The sequence below is a fragment of the Peromyscus californicus genome, unplaced genomic scaffold (genome assembly GCF_007827085.1).
Source record: "Peromyscus californicus insignis strain IS unplaced genomic scaffold, ASM782708v3 Scaffold_21__1_contigs__length_65335640, whole genome shotgun sequence".
In the NCBI taxonomy this organism is placed as follows: Eukaryota; Metazoa; Chordata; class Mammalia; order Rodentia; family Cricetidae; genus Peromyscus; species Peromyscus californicus.
The window spans coordinates 3,514,230-3,536,934 of NW_026294514.1; the positions used below are offsets into that span (position 1 = coordinate 3,514,230).

General features: G+C 46.5%; 1 protein-coding gene across 1 annotated transcript in view; it reads left to right on the top strand.

The window, feature by feature from the left end:
• The window catches only part of Myo1b (myosin IB), a 177,400-nt gene that overhangs the window by 48,636 nt on the left and 106,059 nt on the right, over nt 1-22,705 (top strand). Inside the window, 1 exon segment of the mRNA XM_052749431.1 lies at nt 8,387-8,502. Within this exon segment, the coding sequence (XP_052605391.1) occupies nt 8,387-8,502 (116 nt within the window).

Consider the following 22,705-nt stretch of genomic DNA (forward strand, 5'->3'; position numbering starts at 1 on the left):
TGTTCTGTTCTCTGACCCCAGATAAGTTTATTAGGGTGCACAATATTTGGGGGAACACAATATCACCACATTTCCCCTTTTTTGTCTAAAATAAAAAAAGGTTACAGTCAAGAATTACATTAACAATGTCCAGTCCATTAACATTTGACAGATTCAGACAAAAAATTTTCATTACTTATCCTATGTAAAACAAGTAGTTCCTTTTTAAAAGTAGATTCAATAATCTCCCTTTTTAATCTTATCACCCTTCCCCCTCCCCTACCTTCCCCATTCCTTCTCCTTTTCCCATCCTTCCTCCCTTCCCTCTTCCCTTCCTCCTCCCTCCTCCCTTCCCCATCCCTCCTCTTTTTCCCATCCTTCCTCCCTTCCCCTTCCCTCCTCCTTTCCCCCTCCCTCCACCCTCCTCCCTTCTTCCCTTTCCCCGCCTCCCCTGCTGAGGATGTGATTCTGCTCTTCCCTGTCCTGGAAAGGTGCCTCTCCGCTCTAATCCGAATCTGTTCACTGCCAATGCACACTTGGGTTACTTCCTTCTGATGCTGCTGTGAACAAGGTACACATAGGTGTCCCTATCAGTGTCTGCTTTAGAAATAAGTTAGGGGACCCCAACTTAGCTGATGAGAGGGGCGGGAGTGGGGGTTGGGGGAGGGGGTAACTGCTGCCTAAAACCGAAATCTCAAATGCCATTCCTTGGTTCTGCTTTTCCAAAGCCAGCTTCCTCTTGAAGCCCTGCTGTGATCTCTGCCTTCCAGGGATCTTCCTGGACCGACCACAGTTCACAGGGACCGTCCTCCGTCCAGAGCTCGAGCACTGGTTTAGACAGTTGCAGAGCGTCCTGTCATGTCCTTTGTGTCCAGAGTGGTCAGCTTTGATTTTTCCCCATTTGGGATAGAGTTTAGCCGTGTATCCCAGGCTAGCCTTGAACTCCAGTTCTTTATATAGTCCAGGCTTGCCTTAAACTTTCAAGCTGGGATTTAGGCTCTTGTCACAAGAGTAGTGAGCTCTGACACCGTGTTTTCCTGTATAGAAGACTCATCTCAGCTACGTTATCAAAGCCTCGGATGTACAGACTGGGGGGGGGGGGGATTTTATATTTGACACGGTGTTTCAAATAAAACTGGCTCTTAATAAGTGTGTTGCCCGTTTATGTGACAGTCAGTCACATCAGTTTGTGTATGCAGTTCTGTGATGGGCTGCTTTTACCGGAGTCTGGGCCCATCCTGGCTTTGAACCATTCTTGCTTCAGAGGTGAAAGTAATGGACTTGGAGACTTGTATCACAGGGCTCCCACATCTTCCCTAACAGCTTTTGAAGTCACTTTAGATTACATAGCACACCAGATTTTAAGTAAATTTTGTCTGTTAGTTGACAGTTTCCTGATGTATTTCTCTGATGTTGAGGTGATTATCATAATTAGTTTTTTTTTTCTGTTGAGATGAAAATGTTTTTCTTTCTTGAAGGCCCCTTTTCTTTTTTCCTTCTGTTCGTTTCTGGTAGTGTAAAGCTCTTCAGCATCCAGTATCTGGATGGTTCACTGGGAGGCTTCTGCCCAAGAGAGGAGTACTTCCTTGTACAATGGTTGAAGATTTATTCCAGGGCTCCTGGGGTTAGAGTTGTTGGACTGTGTAATCTGAGGGAGACAGCTGATTCGTGGCTCCTCACCCGAATATATTTGTGCTTGCTAATGTGGCCACGTCACTGTCCTCCATTCTTGTGACCATTAAGATAAGAATCTGTGACCATGTCGTGTGTCTTCACTGGTAGCTCAACTGAAAGGTACTTAAGTGTCTATATTTGCCAACACTCTAATGCACCTGGGTTGACTTTTTAAGGATCTCCACAGACATGTGAAAAATAATTAAAACTCATTCTTCAGAAGGTCAGAGGCGGAGTGATAAGTCAGTGGCGTCAGGGACAGGGGTGCAGCTCTGTGTTGTCCCTGGCAGCTCCCTGAGGGACTCATTTCAGACAGCTCCACTCACACAAACCCAGGAGTCTTGGCTTCACCCCAGAAGAGAATTTCAGGATGAGCTAGTAAGCAGCAGAGTCGGAATTTATTGAAAGAAAAAAATTGAAGAGAAAGAAAGGTTCTCAAGAAGAGAGTAAGAAGCCGGGTGGTGATGCACACCTGTAATCCCAGCACTAAGGCACAGGCAGGCGGATCTCTGTGAGTTCAAGGCCAGCCTGGTCTACAAAGCTAGTCCAAGCCAAGGCTACACAGAGAAACTGTCTGGAAAAAGAAGAAAGAGACACACCTGAGAACGTGGACGTGTGTTTTCCCATCGAACTGCTTTACAGCAGTTAGATACAATCTGGTGCAGAGGTTCTCAGCCCTCCTAATGCTGTGACCTTTAACACAGTTCCTCATGGTGTGGGGACCCCCCCCCCCAGCCATACAATTATTTTGTTACTGTCATTTTGCTACTCTTAGGAAGCATAATGTAAACATTTATGTTTCTCCACGGTCTTAGGTGCCCCACTGTGAAAAGGTCATTCAACATCCAAAGGGGTCTGGAGCCCTGGGTTGAGAAACGCTGCTGCTCTAGTGGATTTTTTTTTTTTTTTTTTTTTTGAAGGTGTTGTCTTTAAAAGGGTGCTGAGGAAGCTGAAAAAGGAGAGCACAGGGCTCCTGAGAGGCACCTAGCGTCCAGTTGTGGATGAAAGTCTAGATCATGGGGATGCAGAACTCTAGGCTATCCCACTGTAGACAAATATTCTTGTTTGTGAGGATCCCAGAAGATATCCAGAGAGCAATGAGAACCTACCCAAAGCCATATTCATTCAGGTCTTAAAGCCTGAGACATTGCCATTTTGACATAAAATATCTATATGAAAGAAGAAATATATGGGGCTGGAGAGAAGGCTTAGCGGTAGAGTCCTTGCAGAGGACCCAGCAACGTCTTCTGGCCTCCGAGGGCACCAATAACACCTACATTTAAACCCACTGAGGTGTGCACACATAATTGTTAGAATTCCTAGCCACTCTCCCAGCTCTGTGACCGTACATGCGCTGTCCAGGAGCCAGGCAGGATGCTGAGTCATCCCAGGGCCTTGTGTCCTATGTAATCCATGTGCTGAGTGATCATGCAATTTGCATGCAGTGTGATCATGTAATCTGTGCGCATGCATGGCGTAGCTAGGTAAGCCCATATGCGCATGTGTGCGGAGGGGAACCTATAAAAGCAGGTTCCACCTATTCCTCCCCTCTCTTCCTTCACCATCACTCCACAGGCCTCTGCACACCCTTTCTGTTCCCCTCCCTTAATAAACTCTTATAGTGGGCTTCACTGTGCCTCGTGGCTTCTCTCCCATTGTAAACAGCACCGCTTAATAAATCACATTGCATACATAACATAGACAAAACAAAGCAAGAAGAAAGAAAAGTCTTCATCTTGGCAACTTTCTCAACAAGGATGGTCATTGTGTTAGAATTCTTGCATTTTCACTGGTAAGCCAGAAGGGTTTCTCTACAGCAGAGCTACCCTGCCAGTAACTAAGACCCATGTCCTTAGCACAGGAGGGCAGGAGAAAGGATGTGTGAGGAAGGAGGAGGAGGAGAGATGGGGAAGGGAGGAGAGGGGGGAGGGAGGAGGGGTGAGGAAGGGAGGGACTGTAGAGTCATGAGTTTCAAGGTAGGCAGTGCAAGAGCAGCTCAGAAATCAAAGTCGCTGTGCAACAAAGGGGTCCGATGACGAAAGCGCTTCCTGGGGAACCCACCTCAGCAGTATCTGAACCCTCAGCTCAGACTCTCCATCATACCCCGCTGGTCCTGCTTTAGATCTGTTTGGAATGTTCTATAAACTGTGGCTCCAAGTTTTCTGGTTAAGTCTTCAGTTTTGGGTAAAGCTGGGCACATTTTTAGCTTCTCCCTGTCCCAGTTTCCTTGTGTATACAGAGGGACTATTACTAATTCCCCCTTGAAGATCCGAGTGCTAAGTGAGATTACATACCCAAGCACCAAGCCCACAGCGAGCACATAAGCAGTCTGTATTTTGGTGTAAATGCTGTGTGGTTCTACTGACCACTGTATGATAGTGGAGTCAGGACTCCAACCCCTAGACCTCACCTGAATTTATCCATGCCTATAGTGCCAGAGTTCACCAAAGCTGTGAATGGCTGGTGCCTCTCCAGGTCACTGAGATGGTCTCTGAGGAGTGAGCTTTGCCAGGACTGCTTGTGGAATAGCATGTGTGGCCTTGCTAAGCTCTGGCTGTGGGGGCTCTTCCCCCAGGCTCTGAACTGGCGTCTGGAGAGGGAATGCTGCTAGATGGCCTGTCCTCCAGAAAAGAGGTCAGTTTCGCTGCAGGCACCAGAGCAGCCCTCGGGTTGTGTTTGCCATTTGCCAGGCATCTGATCGGAGTGCAGAGTGCCAGAAGTCCTTAAAACATGTAGCTGGGGATGGTTTTGCCTTAGGAATGTCTGCACATTCTTGACTTAATGTCTGCCCTGGAGAAGTGAAAGGGGAATCTGTTAATTGAATGTGCCTTTTCCACAGGGTCCAGCCGCCCCCTGTCCCTTGTCCCTTTTTCTTTCCTGTTCCAGTCTCCTTTCTCTGGTTGGAGGTTGGTCACACAGGGCAGCGACAGACAGGAGAGGAACTTTGCGTTGCCTTCTTGATGGAATGTTGACACCCCGGGCGGGTGGTGCTGAGGCTGGCAGGATGAGGGCGGTGAGCAAGGACATGGGAGGGGTGTCTACCTGGCAACAAGCTTCTTTTGAGGGCTAGACGCGGTGAGAAAATGGCGGCGATAACATTTCAATTCAGATGTTCATTGATGTAGAAGTGAGCTGCCCTGTCACTCTCCTGGATCCTGAAGAAAGTTGTCTTCTGCATTTCCTTGAGGACGCAGTGGGAAGCCCCACCCAGCTGCTTGCAGGACTGCTTTCTGTGTTTCTAAGGAAAGAAGGTTGTGGCTGAATATTTAATTATCCCTACTGCTCCCATGGGGGGTTAAGTCTCTGCTTATAGACCCTTCGAGGAAGAAGCCCATCAGCAGCAAGGACCGCTGTCCCGTGAAGGCACCTCGTAGGGGTCCATTGCTTAGGATTCAGACAGGAAGTGAATGGATGTAACCAGCCTGGTAGGGGAGAGACACATGTGAGCTTCCCTTTGACTATTAAAACAATTGTCTCCAGGAATCTCATGCTGGGAGGAGAAGGCTGAAGCTTGATTTCAGAAGGAAGAACTTGTCTCCTGGAAAGAGATTTCACACTCCTTAAGAATGTGTCAGACAGTTCTGCAGGAGATCACAGCCCAAACCACGGTGTGGGCTGGGCTGTCTTCCATTTAAATAATCACCCAAGTATTAAGACCCCACCGAGGGACACTGGGTGCGTGTGCACGGTGTATGTGTGTGCGCGCGCGTGCATGGGTGTGCAATGGTCAATGCACTTCCCATTAGTCTCCTTTTCCTGCTTTTCACTGCAGCTTGCTTGTTTAATTGGCTTCTTGGGTCACAGGCTCGGACCCTACAAGTCTGGTAACAAGGGGAGCATGGCAGCTTTAATGCTTTGCTTAGATCTGAGTCTTGTCCCACGTGGCTCCCTTTCTGGTTTGTTTGGAGATGTTGGTGTGTCAGTTACTGGTGCATTGTGGCAAACCATTTTCAGAAATTAACGGCTAAAGCGACAGTCTTCTTGGCTCACAGCTCTCTGGAACAGAAACTTAGTCTGACTTAAGCTTTGCGCATCTTCCGCTGGCCTCACCTGGGATTACTCCTGTGACTTCAAGTATCCGGTGGCTTCAGTGGGGTTAATGGTTTGGGGTGGTTCATTCGTAGCCTGTAGTACAGGCTGTACAGCAGAACACTTTGCCCCTCCCCCTCCCAACAGTCTCCCAAGCTCGTTTCCATCAGGAGCACAGGATAGTTGTAAAGACTGGCACGTCCCAGTCCACACATGGTTTTCAGATCTCTGCCTGGGTCACATTTGCTAATGTCTCTTTTGATCAAACAAAGTCCAGATTCGGAGACTTGGAAAATTAACACTACCCTTTGAAACACTCTCTTTGTTTCACAGCGGGTATATATACAGGTGGAAGAAGTTTTTCTGCCCTTATTTGCAAGCAGCCCCCACAGTAGGGCAGGAAGCTGGAGAGAAAGGATATTTAAGGCTTTGTTCACTGGCAACACATGGCCTACAGGCTTCATAAGATAATGGCCATTATATATAGTGAATTTGGTATTGCATGTCAACACAAGGATAATGGGCTGCATCATCCACTTTCTTAGTGCCCATTGGAGCTGGTGTGAGCCAGTCATTCAGCGGGAGATACCTCCTGAGCAGCCTGAGTGGGCAGGTCCTGTTCTGCGTGGTAGTGCCACAGCTGGGGGCAGAGGCACAGCTAATTCAGTGTGCACAAAAGTTACAGAGAAAAAGAAACTCGCTTGTCATGAGCGGGGGTTTTGATGTTGAAACCGAGGCAGCAGAATGGGTTCTCTATGCAAGAATGCCACAGTGGCCGATGATTATCACGGCTTAGCCATTGTAAAGAGCCAGCCCAGGGCCCTGGCTGCTTCCTCTGCTGACAGAAAAGTCTGTACACTTAAATTTTATTTTTATTTTACAGAAGGAGAAAGATACAAGTATTTCCCCCCTGCAAAGAAGGCTCGTCATTTGCTCAGTAAATAAAAGCCATGGCGAGCGGCTGCGCTTTCATGCCTGTGGCGTAACTGTAATGTGTTAGGTGGTTTTCCATCTTAGACACCTCCCATTCATCTGTTCAGGAGAGCCAGAGTGTGAGGGGTGTTGAAAGCTTTGGGAAAGCCTCCTCTGACTGGGACGTTGGGGAACTTGTAGTCATTTTTTGTCAGGCCAATTTAAGTGGGTCTTGACACCAGAATTTAGGCGTACACACTGTATAGAGATGCAGCTTTCTCATACCGTGGCATGATTAGATTATGCGCATATATGTTGAACATACACAAAAGGATTTGTTTGTTTCCCATGTTTGGAAAGTTTTTTGTTTTTGTTTTTTAAATGAAAGTCATTGTGGCTCATATAAAAATATTGCAGGACATTTCTCCTGTGTCTTTGTTTTTTACTTTGTTTAATTTTCATCTCCATGGGTCTCAGTGGTGGCCCTTCTGGAAAACCTTGTCCTAGAAATGTTACCTGTTGACGATGACATTGGAAAAGCGTGCAGGCTGGACTGGCCACGCCCCCACGCTCAGCTTTAGTAATGTCCTCTTCCTTCCTTCCCTCCTTTCCTTCCTCCTTCCCTCCCTCCCTCCTTCCTCCCTCCTCCCTCCCTCCCTCCCCCCCTTTTTTTTTTTTTTGCAAAATTGGATTTGTTTATTTATTCATTTGTGTGTTTGTTTATGCATATGTGTGCAGCGGGAACATGTGGAGGACAGAGGACAGCCTGTAAGAGTCAGTTTTCTTCCACGATGTGTGTGGGTCCCAAGGATAGAGTTCAGGTCTTGATGTCAAACCCCTTCACTGGCTGGGCCATCTCACTGGTCCCTTTTCAAACTTTTTTATCACATACATAGTTTGTTGGCATTTTTTTTTTCTTCCGTCTTTACGATGTTGAAACTAAGGAAAGCCAGAGCTGCCGAGACGTGTTTACCACTAATCAGCTGTTGCCTGTGGTATCGTGTGTGGGTATTGCGCAGTAGGGACCAAGCCAGTCTCTCTGGAGCTGCCAGCCATGGAGGGTTGAAGCGTAGAGGAAGAGAGTTCTAGTTTGCAGCTGGGAGTTAGTTAGCATTCGTCAAAATACAGCACGGATCCCTCAGGAAGTACGTTTGAATTTACCATTAAATGTAAATTCAACATTAAATGTCTGTTCCATAAGAAAGTACATGTAAATTCTACTACCAAAGTGTATCATAGTGTAAGATTCTGTTGTTTGTGTTATTTCCAAGGTCTAGCTAACTGTGGATCTAATACTGAACTGCGTGGGGTCTGTACTGTGTATCAGATGGTCGGCTGTAGAGGGGGCAGAGCCTCAGTGAAGCCCTTACCCCAGTCGCGGGCATGGGCTGGGTAGGTGGGCTGCTAATGCTCCTGCTCTCTGGAGCAGAAGGGTGAAGGTGAGTGGAGGCACTAGCTGTAAGCCGCTCCTGAGAGTAGTTTTGTGAACTTGGCCAGTATGACAGGGCTCTGGAGAGCTCGAGCCCAGAGTCATAAAGTTATGTCAGGATTTATCTTGAAATGTATTTGCAGTCTATAAATTCGTGCTTTCCATTTATGAGCAAAATGAACATGCATTATTGGTCACCTGTCTTCAGAGAGACACAGTGCTCTTGAAGTGTGTAAAATTGTGGTGAGGCAGGAGGACAAGTGTTGGTTCCAAAGGGATGAAACCGTATCACACTGAACTTTGAGATGTTCAAATGCGTCCCATGTAGTTAGCATATTACTTCCTTCTTCTTCTTTTTTACAGACATACATTGGAAGTGTGGTTATATCCGTGAACCCCTACCGGTCCTTGCCCATTTATTCGCCTGAGAAAGTGGAAGATTACAGAAATAGGAACTTTTACGAACTGAGCCCTCACATGTAAGTATGGCTTGAAAACGCTTCCGCTCTACTTCAGTGCATAATTGACAGATGTGTGCAGCTGTCTCCTTGAATCAGAGGAAAGTGTGTTGTTTTTTTTTTTCTTCCGGTTTTTAGCTCACTGAAAAGAATGTAGCAGTTAATAGTTAATGCCTTAAAAAAGAAGGCAAAATTTTACTTATGTGTAAAATATTTCTGCTGCAGCGTCTGTAAGTAGCAGCTGCTGGTTAGTTTTGCACAGAAAACAGGAGTGCACATTGTTGGCAAGAGTCCAGCAGTCCGGCAGTGTCACACGCTTTTCATCCCAGCACTCTGAGGCAGAGGCAGGTGAATCTCTGCAAATTCTGAGCCCAGCCTGGTCTACAGAGCGAGTTCTAGGACAGCCAGGGCTGTTACACAGAGAAACCCTGTCTTGAAAACCAAGGGAAAAAAAGGTCCAGCTAACATTTTCATCGTGTGTTTGGGTGGAAGGGCCGGCAGCGCCGTCACTGTCCAGCTTCCCAGGGCATTGCTCACCAGATGTGTGGGACAGGCTGACTTATTTTCCTGACTTTTGTTACTAGTTGGTTTTTCTGAAGAAGGTGGTTGGTAATGGTAGTTTAAAGGCCGTGGAAGGGAAGTCACATCCTACAACAGAACTCACCTGGGGAATATTGGGGGAGCGGGGAGGAGGAGCAGAGAGCTGCGGGAGAGAGACAGCGGAAGGCGGAGCGGCTTGCCTTTCTAAGGGGATGTAGCCCATGTGCACAGGGGTGGCTGTAGCTGATGACCCATCCTGCCAGGATCCTAAAGGCAGGCTAGCCTAAATGCCTGATGCTAACAGTAATGGCCACAATCCTTCCCAAAGTCTCAGTGTGACATGCAAAGAGATACTGGAGTGGCTTTGCTAACTTATACCACTAGAATTTTGTTTGCTAGTCTGAATGACTGAAGTAACCCCATGAAGGTTTTCTTAGGTTCGATGGATCGACGACAGACTTGGATGACTAGATTTTTAATTGCTCACATGATAATGTCTGGAAAAAGCAAAAATAGATAAGTAATAAATGAATGAATAATAAGGCGAATTCAGCCAATTCTTAAGCAACACTAAAACCTTTTTATTTCTTTAGTTATGTTCTACTCACTTATACCTAAAAGGAATCTGTTCAACCTTTTACATTCTCGAGTCCACTGTTGAGTTGAGAGAGAGAGAGAGAGAGAGAGAGAGAGAGAGAGAGAGAGAGAGAGAGAGAGAGAGAGAGAGAAAGAGAGAGAGAGAGAGAGAGAGAGAGAGAGAGAGAGATCGATCCTGTTTGGGCCAAGCTGTGCCCTGAGCTGAGAGCCTCAGGCTTCTCTAGTGTTTACCTGAGCAGAAGCATTTCCTGCCCCTGGTCGTGGGTATGTGAGTGCTTTACCAGAATTCTTACTGTTTTCAGCTGCAGTAAAATAACTCATGGTGACTTGCAAAGGGGTGTTGTTAGATGCTTTTATGTGATAAACCGTTGCATGTAGATTTAAGACATCTGGGGACTGTTGCTGGAGGCCGCGCTGGGACGGATGTATGCAAAGGTGCCTGGAGAAGTGTCCAGGGCTCCTCAAGGTTGTGCTGTGATTATAGCCACCATTACTGTTAGCTTTTAGCAGCAGCCTAGCCTCATCAAAAACAAATGCTTTGTTGGAAACAAGTCCAGCTTGCCATGAGATGCGTATAAATGAATGCCCATGTTCTGTGTTCACTGTCTGTGAGCAGAAATACCGACATGAAAACTTAGAAAATGTCTTGGCTGAGGAAGAGATTAATTTGTCATTGGGATATTGTGCCGTTGGTGGCTGTGGTGGTTGTGGCAGTGGCGGTATGGCTTTTGAAATGGTTAAACTAGACTGCTGTGGTTCAGATGCTCAGCAGTATCTCCAGCCAGAGCTGGTTTGGGTGACTGAGCAATTGATGATGTCCAAAGATGGTTTTGATGGTCACACTCATAGGTAGGAGGGCTCTGCTGGTCGAGAGGACAGAGATACAGCAGTGGCATGCAGCAGTCCCAGATCACAGAGCTGTCTGCTCACAGACAGTCGTGCTGAGGCTGAGAAGCTTGGCAATGAAATGGATGAACCATAGCTAAAGTCTTAGCTGTGCTTCTGTTTGTGTTCAAGATCAACTGCCACTTCATGAATAATGAGCTCTCGTAATTAAGGAATCTATATGGATATGTATATATATTTATGTCTGGTGGAGTATCTGTCAGTCTGTCTCACTATCTAGATGTATGTTTTGATTTCTCAGTGATGTAGTTCGCAGGGACATGTGGGACTGTTTGGAACTAAATATCTAAATGTGTGAAAATAGTTATTAAAAACTGAGCAATCTGTATTCTGCCAATCAAGTAGGTTTAGATTATTCTGTTTTCTTCTGAAAGTCAGTTTTGCCGTGGTCTAGTCTCACTGTGCCTTAAGAAAAATAAAAATCTGAAATTGCTTTTATAAAATCATTCCTCTAGTTCCCTTGCAATGAAATGTTTTATTTGATGCCTGAATATTATTTTAAGTCTTAGGTATTGCAGTCTGGAGTCACTGCCAGAGTCTCCCATGGACTTACTCAGAAAACATCCTTGGGAAAGCCCGACTTCAGGAGCCCCGCTTCCCGTAGGCTTCCGGGCTGTTCTTACACACACCGAAGTTTGGCTCCTGCTGTGATGGATGTGTACTTGTAAATGGTTTCCATTCCTGCTTAAACTCTGTACTGCAAACCCTGGTCCTTTGCATTATTGGTAATAATACTGAGTGTACCAGCTGCTACATCATGAGATTTACAATTGCTGGCACTTCCCTAAAGACTTTACATGTATTGTAACTCACTTCTCAAAATAATCCCGGTGGTGGCAGGGCCCTGGCGTGCTTTGTATGTACCTGCCCCTCATCTGGAATTGAGTTCCACACTGTTCTCAACAGGGCTTCTTACTGTGTGTTTCTGCTAGGTTGCCTGCATTCTTGTACCCACACCCTCCATAGCTGCTATAACCATGCCTCAGCTTATATCCACTGCCTCTACCCCATAAGCCATATTTCCTTTTTTTTTTTTAGTTTTAAATCTCTACTTTAGAAATGTTTTGATGTGGTAGATGTCTGTTCGAGGACATGCCTTGGACTGTCTGTCCTTAGTCCTGCCATTCTTGTAGGAGACAGCCTGGCCATGCTACCCTGGTGGAAAGCAGTACCACCAGCAATAAAGAGTTCCCACTGCTGAAGAGAAGCAGAAACAAATGTTCGATGCCCATGAGAGAGCCTGCATGCCGTGCACGGCGATTTCACCAGTGCGTGCATATTTGCCAGCCCCTGCCCTCCCCCTCTGTTCTTACACTCACTATGCTCTTCCACCACAGCATCTCTGTGTGCTTTGCATATACCACCTGCCATGCTTATTCTCCCTCTGCCCCAAAGCAGCTCCAGTGCCTTCTTCAAATCTCAGATGGCGTTAGACCTCTCACCTCTGCCCTGCCCAGGCTGGGTCTGTTGCTCTTGTCATGGTTAACCGTTTAGCATTTGCTCAGGGATTATCTACCAGGTCAGGTATCCCCTACATGCTATTAGTTGCTTCTGGAATGTGGGAGGGGAACAGTGAAGATACATTGCATAGAGCTTGCATTCAAGTGTCGGGCTCTCTCAGTCACAGTCCGGAGCAAATTGCTAGAAGAAGCTGTAACTCTGAGAAATAATTTTCTCCGCTCTATGGGAAGGCAATTTTTAGCTTACGACTTTTGTGAGGGAGAAATATCTGCCTGATACTCGGATAATCTGGTGAATACCGAGGGCTTGCCGTGGACGTTCCATACATAGCCCAGTAGGAAGGGACTGTTGCTGCCATTAGCACTGATGAATTAGAATAATAACATGGGAGACATTTTGCCAGCCTTCTGAAAACAGTTTGCTGCTGCGCTTCTGAAGTGTTTGATCCCTTCCACATTCAACTCCCTCAAAGGGAAGAACCATCCCCTCATGTAAAAGCCACGGCTTTGAGCCTGGGGTCCTAGGGTGGCATCTTCAGGGAGCTGTGGTTTCTTTCTGATGGGATCTTAAAGTTCTTTGATAATAGTTTTTAAAAGGTATCGAAGGAGGACTTGGTACATTTCAGACACTCAGTACATGGATCCCCGGAGAACAACCTCAGATCTCAGACTTCAAACACGGGGAAGAATGAGGAAGTGGAGACAGGGAAAGAATTGGACTTCTTGGCTCCTCCCGCTCGGCCGGAACAGCACTGGGATGGACCGCCCACAGGGATTCCATTACCAGACCCACTGGACCTTTGTCCGTTGATGTTAGATCTCCCTGCAGTGGATGCTGCTTATCAGCCACCATCAGGAGATCTGTGGTAATCAGGCCTGTTGTCTTCTCTTGGGCAGCCTGCGTGAGCTCCTCAATACCCTTTGACTGAGCAAGCTCTTTGGCCTACTCTTCAAGGTTGTCTGTTATCCAGCTTCAGCTCTCTCCTCTAACCTCAAATCCTGCTCTTCCTCATGAAACCAACCCTTGAAGGCCTTTCCTGTCTCCTCTCTATGTCTCTTACCTGTGCCCTATGTTAATGGTTAAACTCAACTTTGTGGTCAGATCCCAAGTGACCCTGCCTCTGAGTTATCAGAATTGCCCATGTGGTTGTGTCCAGTCTCATCTCCCCCTCTTCAGATTTGTTTATTTTCTTTTACAAGTTTGAGTCTCATCTACATGTATGTGTGTATATCATGTGCATGCCTGATGCCCATAGAGTTCAGAAGATCATGCTGGACCCCCCAGTCTGGATTTAGAGATGGTTGTGAGCTATCATGTGGATGCTGGGAAGTGAATCTAGATTCAGCTGAACCTCTGGAAGAGAAGTCAGTGCTCTTAACTGCTGAGCCATCTCTCCAGCCCCCAGTGCCATCCTTTTGAATTAGAAACTTTTGTAAATGAGGACATTTATCCTGTTCACTTCTGTAGCTCATACTGCCCTTCTTTTAAGAGCTCCATAACTAGAAAGCAATTTAATTTAAAAAAATTTAAATAATTTTTCCATTTTGCTTTCTCTCATAATGGAGACATAATTGAAAACAAGTTCTTCATAAAATATTGAGGTGTTTATTTAGATGTCATGTACCATGATGAAAATTTTTCACTTTTATCAAAATGTAAGACTATTTTTATAGTGCTCTTTCAACCTACGTAGTTTTTAGTTGGTTTTCTTTGTTCTTGCTGTCCATGGAGGGAACTCACCACTAAAGGGTAGAGTGTATCATGCTTCTGCCAGAACCCTCTCTGGTGGGCACAGCTCAGGACAGAGCAGAAACATGTCCTGTAGGCGGATTTTTCTTTCCTGCCCACCAATGTCCCAAATGACCAACATGGAGACTTAATATTAACTATAAATGCTCAGCCAATAGCTCAGGCTTGTTACTAGTTAACTCTTACATTTTAAATTAACCCATATGTCTTATCTACCCTCTGCCATGTGGCGAAGCCGTCTTTCAGCATGGCATGTTTATATCCTGTTTCCTCTTGTACTTTTCCTGCGACTCTTGTGACTCTGCCCTTCTTCTTCTTCCCAGCATTCTTAGTCTGGTTCTCCTGCCTAACCTTATCCTGTCCAGTTATTGGCCAGTCAGCTTCTTTATTAAACCAATCGCAGTGACAGATCTTCACAGTGTACAAGGGGATTATTCCACAGCGATGTACTTCTTGAATAGGGATAAAGTGTGTTGTTTATATTACAGTAAGATATGCAGGCACTATTTGAAATAAGCAGTCTTTCTATTTTTGTAATGGAAATTTTGAAAATTTAGGAAAATGATTTAAGGCTTTGAAGATTTTCTTATTACTTACTCTCCTCTAAAGATGCAGAAGTCGGGGGAGTTTGGATGGGGCTGATGTCAGTCACACAGACATGTCTCTGGAACCTTTGACCCCTGTGTTTGCTCCAAACGGAGTTTTTAGGACTGCATGCCTGCAGAATGACGTAGGTGCCTGTGTGTCCTGAGCCCTTGGTCGACCTGTTTATTCATTGCACTCCAGGTGAGCCAGGTAAATGTTATAAAGAACATTCTGATTTTATCTCAGAATGTGGAAATGACGAAGTTGGGCACTCAGAGCTTAGGTTAAGTGTCCTCTGCAGGAGATGGTGGGGGTGGGGGTGGTGTCTCTTTTCTGTGATTATGATAGTCTTTTTAGTGAGGACTCTGAGGGTTGGTTACATAAGTGGGTGTGGAGACATCTCTCCTCAGGAGTGTTTGTGTGTTTGTTGGGGAGGGGGCGTTTGCTGAAGTTCCTCGATTTCTCCTCTCAGTTACATTTAGAGCGTTTGAACCTTCAGTTGTTCTGGTACCTTCTACTAAACTATACGCAGGAAGATGTTTGTCCTTTCCTGTCTATCATGCTGTCTGCTTACCGATTTAGAAATGTTACTCATTCACCGAGTCAATATTTAATGAGCACTTGCTGTGCCCCGGGCTCTCTTTTAGGCGTTGGGATGCAGCAGCAAACAAAACAAAACTCTCATTTTCATTGGGGAGATAACATTTTGACTTAATGTCCTCAGAGTCTGAAATCTTGTACAGCAGCAGTTAGGACGGGAAAGGGAAGAAGAAGTCAGACTTTGGTGAAGGGAGGAAAGGATGGTTTTCAGTGGTCGTCTTACCGTGTATCTGCGGTCACGTTCGCTGAAACCGCGTAAAGCGGTGGTAGACGGCAGATTCCGGGCCGGGGCCTTGTTTCTGTTTCCGACATGCATGCGTCACTTGTGCAGGAAAGAATCCGAGTGCCGCCTCAACATTTCAGACCCTGCACGTTACCCTCGCTCCGTAACAGTGCCATCCTTTTACATTTACATGTGACTGCTGGGGGTCATAGGAAGCAGAAGGGAGACACCTTGCTTACCTTCCATCTTTGAAGATACTTGCTAGGTTTTGAACAGCCAAAGATTAGGAAAGTTCTCCTCGGAGATACAAGTGACCTTTTGGCAGTGCGGTGGCCATGGGTCAAAAGTCAGCGGCTTCCTTGACAGCATGATGCTGGGTCCAGGGCGAGGCAAGTCTCCTGGCCTGAGGCGTATTGCGCTTCTAAAAAAAAAAACAAACAAACAAACAACGTGCTCCACACATCGAACTCTCTGCTTTGAATCTCAAACCTTTCCCCAGGTGTCTGCAGCTTTCCCGGGGCTGCTTATATTTTAAAATTACTATTATTTATCTTATTTGGGGTGTGCATGGCGGCCAGAGAACAGCTTGCAGAAGGTCACTTCTGTCCTTCCACCACACAGGTCCCAGGGATTGAATTTAGGTTATCAAGGTTGCTGGTAACTAACTGCTGCAGGACTAGGCTGTCCTGTCTGGGGCGACCCCCAAAGCAGTTCCTTTCAGAGTCTGTTCTCTGGGTAGAGGAAGACCCCAGCTAATTACTATTATTTCAGATTTCGAAGCTTCTTAAACTAAAAGTGGGAAAGTGTGTGGGATGCCAGCCAAATATTTTTGTTGTAAAAATTGTAGTAGTGATGTAAGAACATGTTTGTTAGTGGAAACTGTTTCTAATCCGCCCAGGAAGTCTTGGAATCCTCATCCTAATTGTAGATGTCTGTTGAAGTTTTATTGTTTCTTGTCAAATGCTCATCTGAGATTTGAAGGACTTTATCTCAAGAAGGCTGTTTGTAAAGCCAAACATAATTCAGATGTTCAAACCAGCCTAGAGGTGGTTTCAGTGATACAATCTCAAAGGAAAAGTTTGGTTTGCAGCGAGCCGACTGTTTCCTGCCAGTGTTGCTAGTCTCTGGGGGACTCCGTGAAGCCCTTCAGCAGCCTGGGAAAAGGTTAGCTCCTCCTCCGTCCTTGATACCCAGGCCTCTCCTCAAGGGTCAATGCTTAGAGAGGCTGGGAGGGTGCCACACCTACCCTTCCCTTGTTCTAAGAAGAATCCTTGCTGGGATCTGTGGCTGGGACTTGGTTGGAATTTGTCAGGGTGGGGCCTGGCCGACACTGGTCCTGATCCATTCTGGGGAGGTGAGCAAAGTGAGTTTGGGCTCTGCACTTGGGAGACTTAGGCCTAAGAGTTGAGACTGGCTGGGTCTAAGAGTTGAGCAGCTTACAGGGGCTGAAACCCATGTGAAGGAAGGGGAGCGGGGAGCAGGCTCCAGTACGCCAGCCCAAGAAGTGGGTTTGTTGCCTCTCTGAGGTTCAGGGTATGCCTTCCTGCCAGTTCCAGCCTGTGAGGAATCCAAAGTCACCCAGTGGAAAGACTTGAACGTTCTTCCAATAACATGATTCTGCATGTATGTGCAAGGCTCTGCGGATGTGAAGATGAGTTTGTCTTGAAGGCTCCACAGCCTGGTTCAGGAGACACCAGTAAGTCAATAAGAACGACAGGAGCCACAGAAAGGCCACGGGAAGCAGGATGCATCCTGGTTCTTCCTGTTCCTTTAGCGTCGTGACAGAGGGCTCAGGTGTTTGAGTGTGGTAGTAATGGCAGGATCCCATGGTGAAGATTTTAGGAGATGGGACAGTGGACTCCGAAGAGTGACTTGTTACGTGCACGTGGAGTTCCAGGGTCAGAGAGGCTTTCTCCAGTCAGAGGAAACGACGTAGGGACTCCGTCACTCAATTTTTGAATGCCTGTTAAGTACCACATGGAACCTTCTCTTCCCGATCCTGGACCCCTTTTGACTCATCGTTACTCAGCAGTCCAGATCTACTTGTGAGAGGCATTCGAACCCCTTGGTGGTGTGCGGCTTCTCCTGCAGCTGTTTTATTCCTAGGCTGCTGCTTTTTCTTTTTTTTAAGCCCTTGGTGTTCAATTGTCATGAGTCAGAACCTGTCAGCTCTTCAGCGAGAGGGTGGCTGTACGCCCTCCCTGCCCCTTCATTTAAGACTGTTGGTTAAAGTGCAGAGTGTGTTGTCTGGTTCTTTTGTTCCACTTACAGTTTGATGTGCAGATGGCTGCTCACTGGTCCCCATAGGATTCCCATAGCTAACCAGAGATGTGGAGCAAGTACCATTTCTGACGCCACAGTGTGTGATTTTCCTCACCACCACTAGATTCTCTAATACCGTGTGTCTCACGATCCAGTCAGTTCTGACACTCAACCACTTAGAGACAGCGTAGACTTTGCAGGTCACAGAGTGTCCAACAAGACTTCCCCACTTCAGGTGCCATCTGTAAATGGGTTGTCCTGCTGGGCCAGGCTTCTATTTCAGTAGCCACAAATTCAGGGATTTCCGTAGTTACCTTGCCCCTTTCTGTTTCAAGAATTGTCTAGAGCCTCTCCCAGAACTCAGGGAAACATTTAATATTTACTGAGTTCTTAAAAAGGATGCATGTCCGTGCGCTGACTGGAAGACCACATGGGAAATGGTGGTCCTGTGCCCTCCCCACACGCTGCTGTCCCTGTACCTCAGTGTCTTGCCAGCTAGAGTCCCCTCTGTGCCTCTGGCCATCTCACTGTTCAGGTTTTTATGACCTGATGTCTAGAACCCCTCTTTTTTTAGATGGGCCCAAGTTTTCACTGTCAGCTGTAGGCTGGGTCTTTCTGCCGAACACTCCCATTTTGGAACGACTAGGAGACCCATGGTGAGTCATGTAGTAGTAAAACCCCAGGTAACGGCAAAAGAGACCCACGATGAGTCGTGTACTTGTAAAACCCCAGGTAAGGGAGAAAGAGACCTTTGCATGAATAATAAGAAACTCTCATTACTCGGGAAATTTCGAAGGTGTTAGGAGTGCAGGGGACGTGAGGCAAGGACCGCATTGCGTGTGTCCTTCCCAAGAAGCCCGAGAGCGCTGTCCTGAGTATTTGGAAGCTGGATTCCTGAAGTTGCTGGGGGTCTGGATATAATGTTCTAGAAACCTGATCGAGCAGGCTACCTCTTTAAAGTGCGTCTTCAAGGCTTCTGTCCCTGAAGCATTTCAGTCTCCTCCTCGCTCCCTCCTTAGACGGCACCTCATAGGTCCCCCAGTCAAGTCCTTCCTCTTGTACCTCCCTGTCTGCTGACGACCCCCCTTCCCATCACTGCCCGCGTGTGTGTGTGTGTGTGTGTGTGTGTGTGTGTGTGTGTGTGTGTGTGTGTCCGAGTGCTTGTCTTGGCCACACCTCCCAGTTGTCACAACACTTCTTTGCTTTCTTGTGTTCTGAGACTGAGAAAATTGTTTCTCTTCTTTTGAGCGAATTCACTCTGAATTTTGTTCTGTTTCTCTAACATAGTTTTTCTTTTTAATTTAGCAAAATGATTACATGTATTTGTTTGTACACACACGCACACACAGAAGTCAAGGCACACTTGTAGAGGTCAGAGGACAGCTTGGGGGGCAGTCCTTTCCTTCTGCTACACAGGCAGGTTCTGAGGGTTGAACTCAGGCCATCAGACTTGACAGCGTGCTTCTCTACCCACTGAACCGTCTTGCCAGCACTAAAACACGTCTTTGAAGACCACCTGCCACCTCCATGTTGTCAGCTCTAGCGACCAGTCTTGCATTGTCTTTGGCAGTGTGATAAACTCCTTCCTGCACCCTTTTTACGTTCGGCTTTCTGGCGTGCACACTCCTGTTTTCCCGCTTTCTGGCAGCCACCTCAAAGGCTCCTCGGGATGTAGTCTTCTTTTCAGTCCTCGTCTTAGTGGGCTTGGCTCTGGGACTTCTCTCAGACCACCACTTAGACAGGCCACAGGGACTCCGGATGCCTGCTTGCACTCCATCAGGTCTTCCCAGTCTATCCACCACCTCACCCCCAGTTCCCAACTGGCCTCCCGCACGAGCTCTCAGGCCGTCTCCCCATCATCCTGTCTTCACATGTTAGGGTGAAAGGCTAGAGTGACGCTTACCAAAGGTACTCATCAGCTGTTTGTGTTTGCTGCCCAAACTCCTCTGCATGGCTTCCCAGGCGCTGGCCTACTGTCCGACCATCTTATTTCTTAGCTCCTGTCTCCGGGGCACTGACCTCCTGTTGCCATGGGAACGTGCCTTGTGCTTGTCACAGTGCCCTTCCCAACTGTGGTGACTGACTTGCTGTCCCTTCAGCCAGGGCACGTTTCCGTTGTCAGAGTAGCCTCTGCACGCAGAGATCGCAGTCCTGTGTCATCCCCCTCCCTGTCCCCGTTCCCGTTGCCCACCAACCTCCTTTTCTTCAGTTTGCCGTCCCCTGCCATGTCACCGTGTGTTCATTGGCTTGTTTCTTTCCTCCTGGTCTTCTGTGCTGGAGTGCCATTTCCACAAGAGCTAGGGAAATTTGTTTTACATATCCCCGTGTCCATAGCAACCACAACAATGCCCGGCATGGTGTGACTGCCCCATAAAACTCATAGATGAATGAGTGCACGTGGGCTTATTATTAGTTAAAGTTGGTGTAGAAGGCATATATTTGTCTTCAAGGATCTTCCTGTCACACCGAGGTGAGAGGTGGCTGTCTGCCACTGGAATATAACAACAGCATACAGTTGTTCCTTGGTATATCCGTGGGATCTTGGCTCCAGAACTCTCTTGAAGGTACTCAAGTCTGCCAAGGCTCGGGCCCATTTAAAAAGGACATGTAGCATGGACTCATAACCCCACCTCACCTCCACTTACTTTAAATCATCTCCTGATTATTTATAAAACTTAGTACAACGTGTATGTGATACAAGCCATTGTTACTCTGTATGACTTAGAGAAAATGGCAAGAAAGTTTGTTCCTGTTCAGTAATTTTCCTTCCAAATCCTTTCCGTCTGGTTGATTGAATTCATATCTGGGGAAACTCGTGACCACAGACAGCTAATTGCAAGTGTTTAGAGATAAGGAATGAGTTGAGAGCCCCCCCTCCCCCCCAAAGTAGTGTGTTCAGAGACTCGGGAAATGCTACCTGCATTGAGTCTTAAGGAATTCTCAGTTGTCACTTAATAATTAGCTGTATGGAATGCAAATGGGAAACATCACTTTTGGCTGTGGTTCAATTAGCCAGGGTATTAGGAAAAGATACCTGGATTGAGTTGATAGCTCTAGGTAGAACTAGTTTTAAATTTTATTAAAACATTCAAAATACCAATTTGCTTGAGTCATTGGGAGGACTGAAGGATTGTGAAGGTTAGTCAAAGTAATAGGAGTAGCATTTGGATCGGCAGAGAACCTGAAATTATAAGCTTTTTGCGTCTGGAAAGAATTGCCACCTTTCGACTCAGTCACCAACTGGAAAAAAGTCTTCAGACTTGTTGAATATGCTCAAATGTGTATGTATGTAATTTTTTAATGAGGTTGTGATGAATGACTTACTGTGGAAATAACTTATAAGTGTAAACAGATGTTAATTCATTTATGTTTCATAACAAAACCTCTGGTTGCTATTGGTGATGGATGAAAATATCATTCAGGAGGGGCAACATTTGGTGCCAGATAGACTGACTTCTACAAAGGCTCTGTCTGCTTTGCATATGAAGTCCTTCTCTTGGGATATTAGTGCCCAGCACCTGGATGCATGGAGTGGTCAGCTTAAGACTAAAAAGAATATCCTAAACCTTACAAATGGCTTAGCCTAACTTCACAAAATTTAACACCAGAGGACTAAGGTAGAAAATACATCTTTTCTCCTGAGCACTTCCCCTCTGCCCACTTTAGCAGTGTGGCGTTAACAGGATCTGGAGTGGGAGGATCCTGCTGCCTTCCAGGATTGACTTCGATGTTGGAAGTGTAGACATCGACAACTGCTTTGTCCTTGCTCAGTTCTAGCCAGGTAGCATTACTGCTGCTTCAGGATGTGCGGTTGCCTTGGCTCCAGGGTCTTTGCATATTTCGCTTATATAAATAGAATAGTGGATAAAAACAGACATTTCAGGTAGAACAGTCTCACCCAAGACCAGACAGGTTTATTAAAGAAAAAATGGTACGAACGTATAAAGTTGGGAAAGATGCAGTTTGTAAAGTGAGCGCATGGAGCTGTTTGCGATGACGTGATACCAGTGACTCATTGCTCTCTGGTTGCTCATTACCTGGAGCCTTGAGCAGAAGGAAGAAGGAAGTGTGGAAATGTGTATGTGTGCTTTCTGGGCGTTGTTCCTAAAAGCCGTAGGAAATGCTGTCTACTGCTTTGAACATTGCTTCCTTTTCCTGACAGAGCTTTCATCTAAATAGCGTGTGTCTAAGGTGGGAAATGACAGTCTTTGTCCCGTGGGCACAGCTGTACCCTAATCTTTACAACTTGAAAAGTCTTTATGATTTTCTGTACTTGGGGACACTCTTCTTTGATGTACACTGTACACAGAAGACATTGATAATGAGTGTCACCTTGAGAATTAAAATATGTCCTAAGTAAAGGCTCTGGCTTTGGAAACGGTTGTTTGATAAATGTGTTTCGGCACTCAGCCTCTTCTTGCCTACAGTTCCTTTCACAGTGGCCCTGGGTACCATCTGGATGCATTTCCTCCGCTCTTTTCAGTCCAAGCTCTGCTGGCTTTCAAGATGGAGACGCTGGGGCAGCGCCTGCATCTGAGGCCTTTTTGCACTGTGTCGTGATCTTACAGTTCTTTATTGTACACTGTCTGGTATGCCTCAGTATTTTCTGTTTATGTACTGGACATCTACAAGAGTAAACATGTCTAAGCAAGGATAAAGTGTTATCCTTCCTATGTTACTTCACGACCAGTGGTCTTAACACCACCCAGTATGTTTGCTCTTTGGCCCAGTACCAGTTTCCTAATGCGCTGTGTACCTATACACATATAAATTCAAACTTTTAAGTCGTTATGGTGGTTTGAAAGAAGATGGCCCCCAAAGGGAGTGGCACTAATGGGAGGTGTGGCCCTGGTGGAGTAGGTGTGGTCTTGTTGGAGGAAGTGTGTCACTGTGGAGGTGGGCTTTGAGGTCTCACATATGCTCAAGCCACACCCAGTGAGACAGTTCACTTCCTGTTGCCTGAAAGATGTAGAAATCTCAGCTACCTCTCGAGTACCATGTCTGCCTGTAGGCTGCCATGTCCCACCACGATGACAGTGGACTAAACATCTGAAACTGTAAGCCAGCCACCACAATTGAAAATGTTTTCCTTTATAAGAGTTGCTGTGGTCACGGTGTCTCTTCGCAGCAACAGAAACCCTAACTAAGACAGTTGTGAGCATTAGAAAATCTAACATTTTGTGTCTGTACTCCTGTGACTCCTGTGACCCTGTGGGAGACATGTGCCTTACCGTGTAGGCCTGCTAACAGATGTGTGGTGCTGCACTCGGGGGGAAGCACTTGTTTTTAATGCTCCGCTGT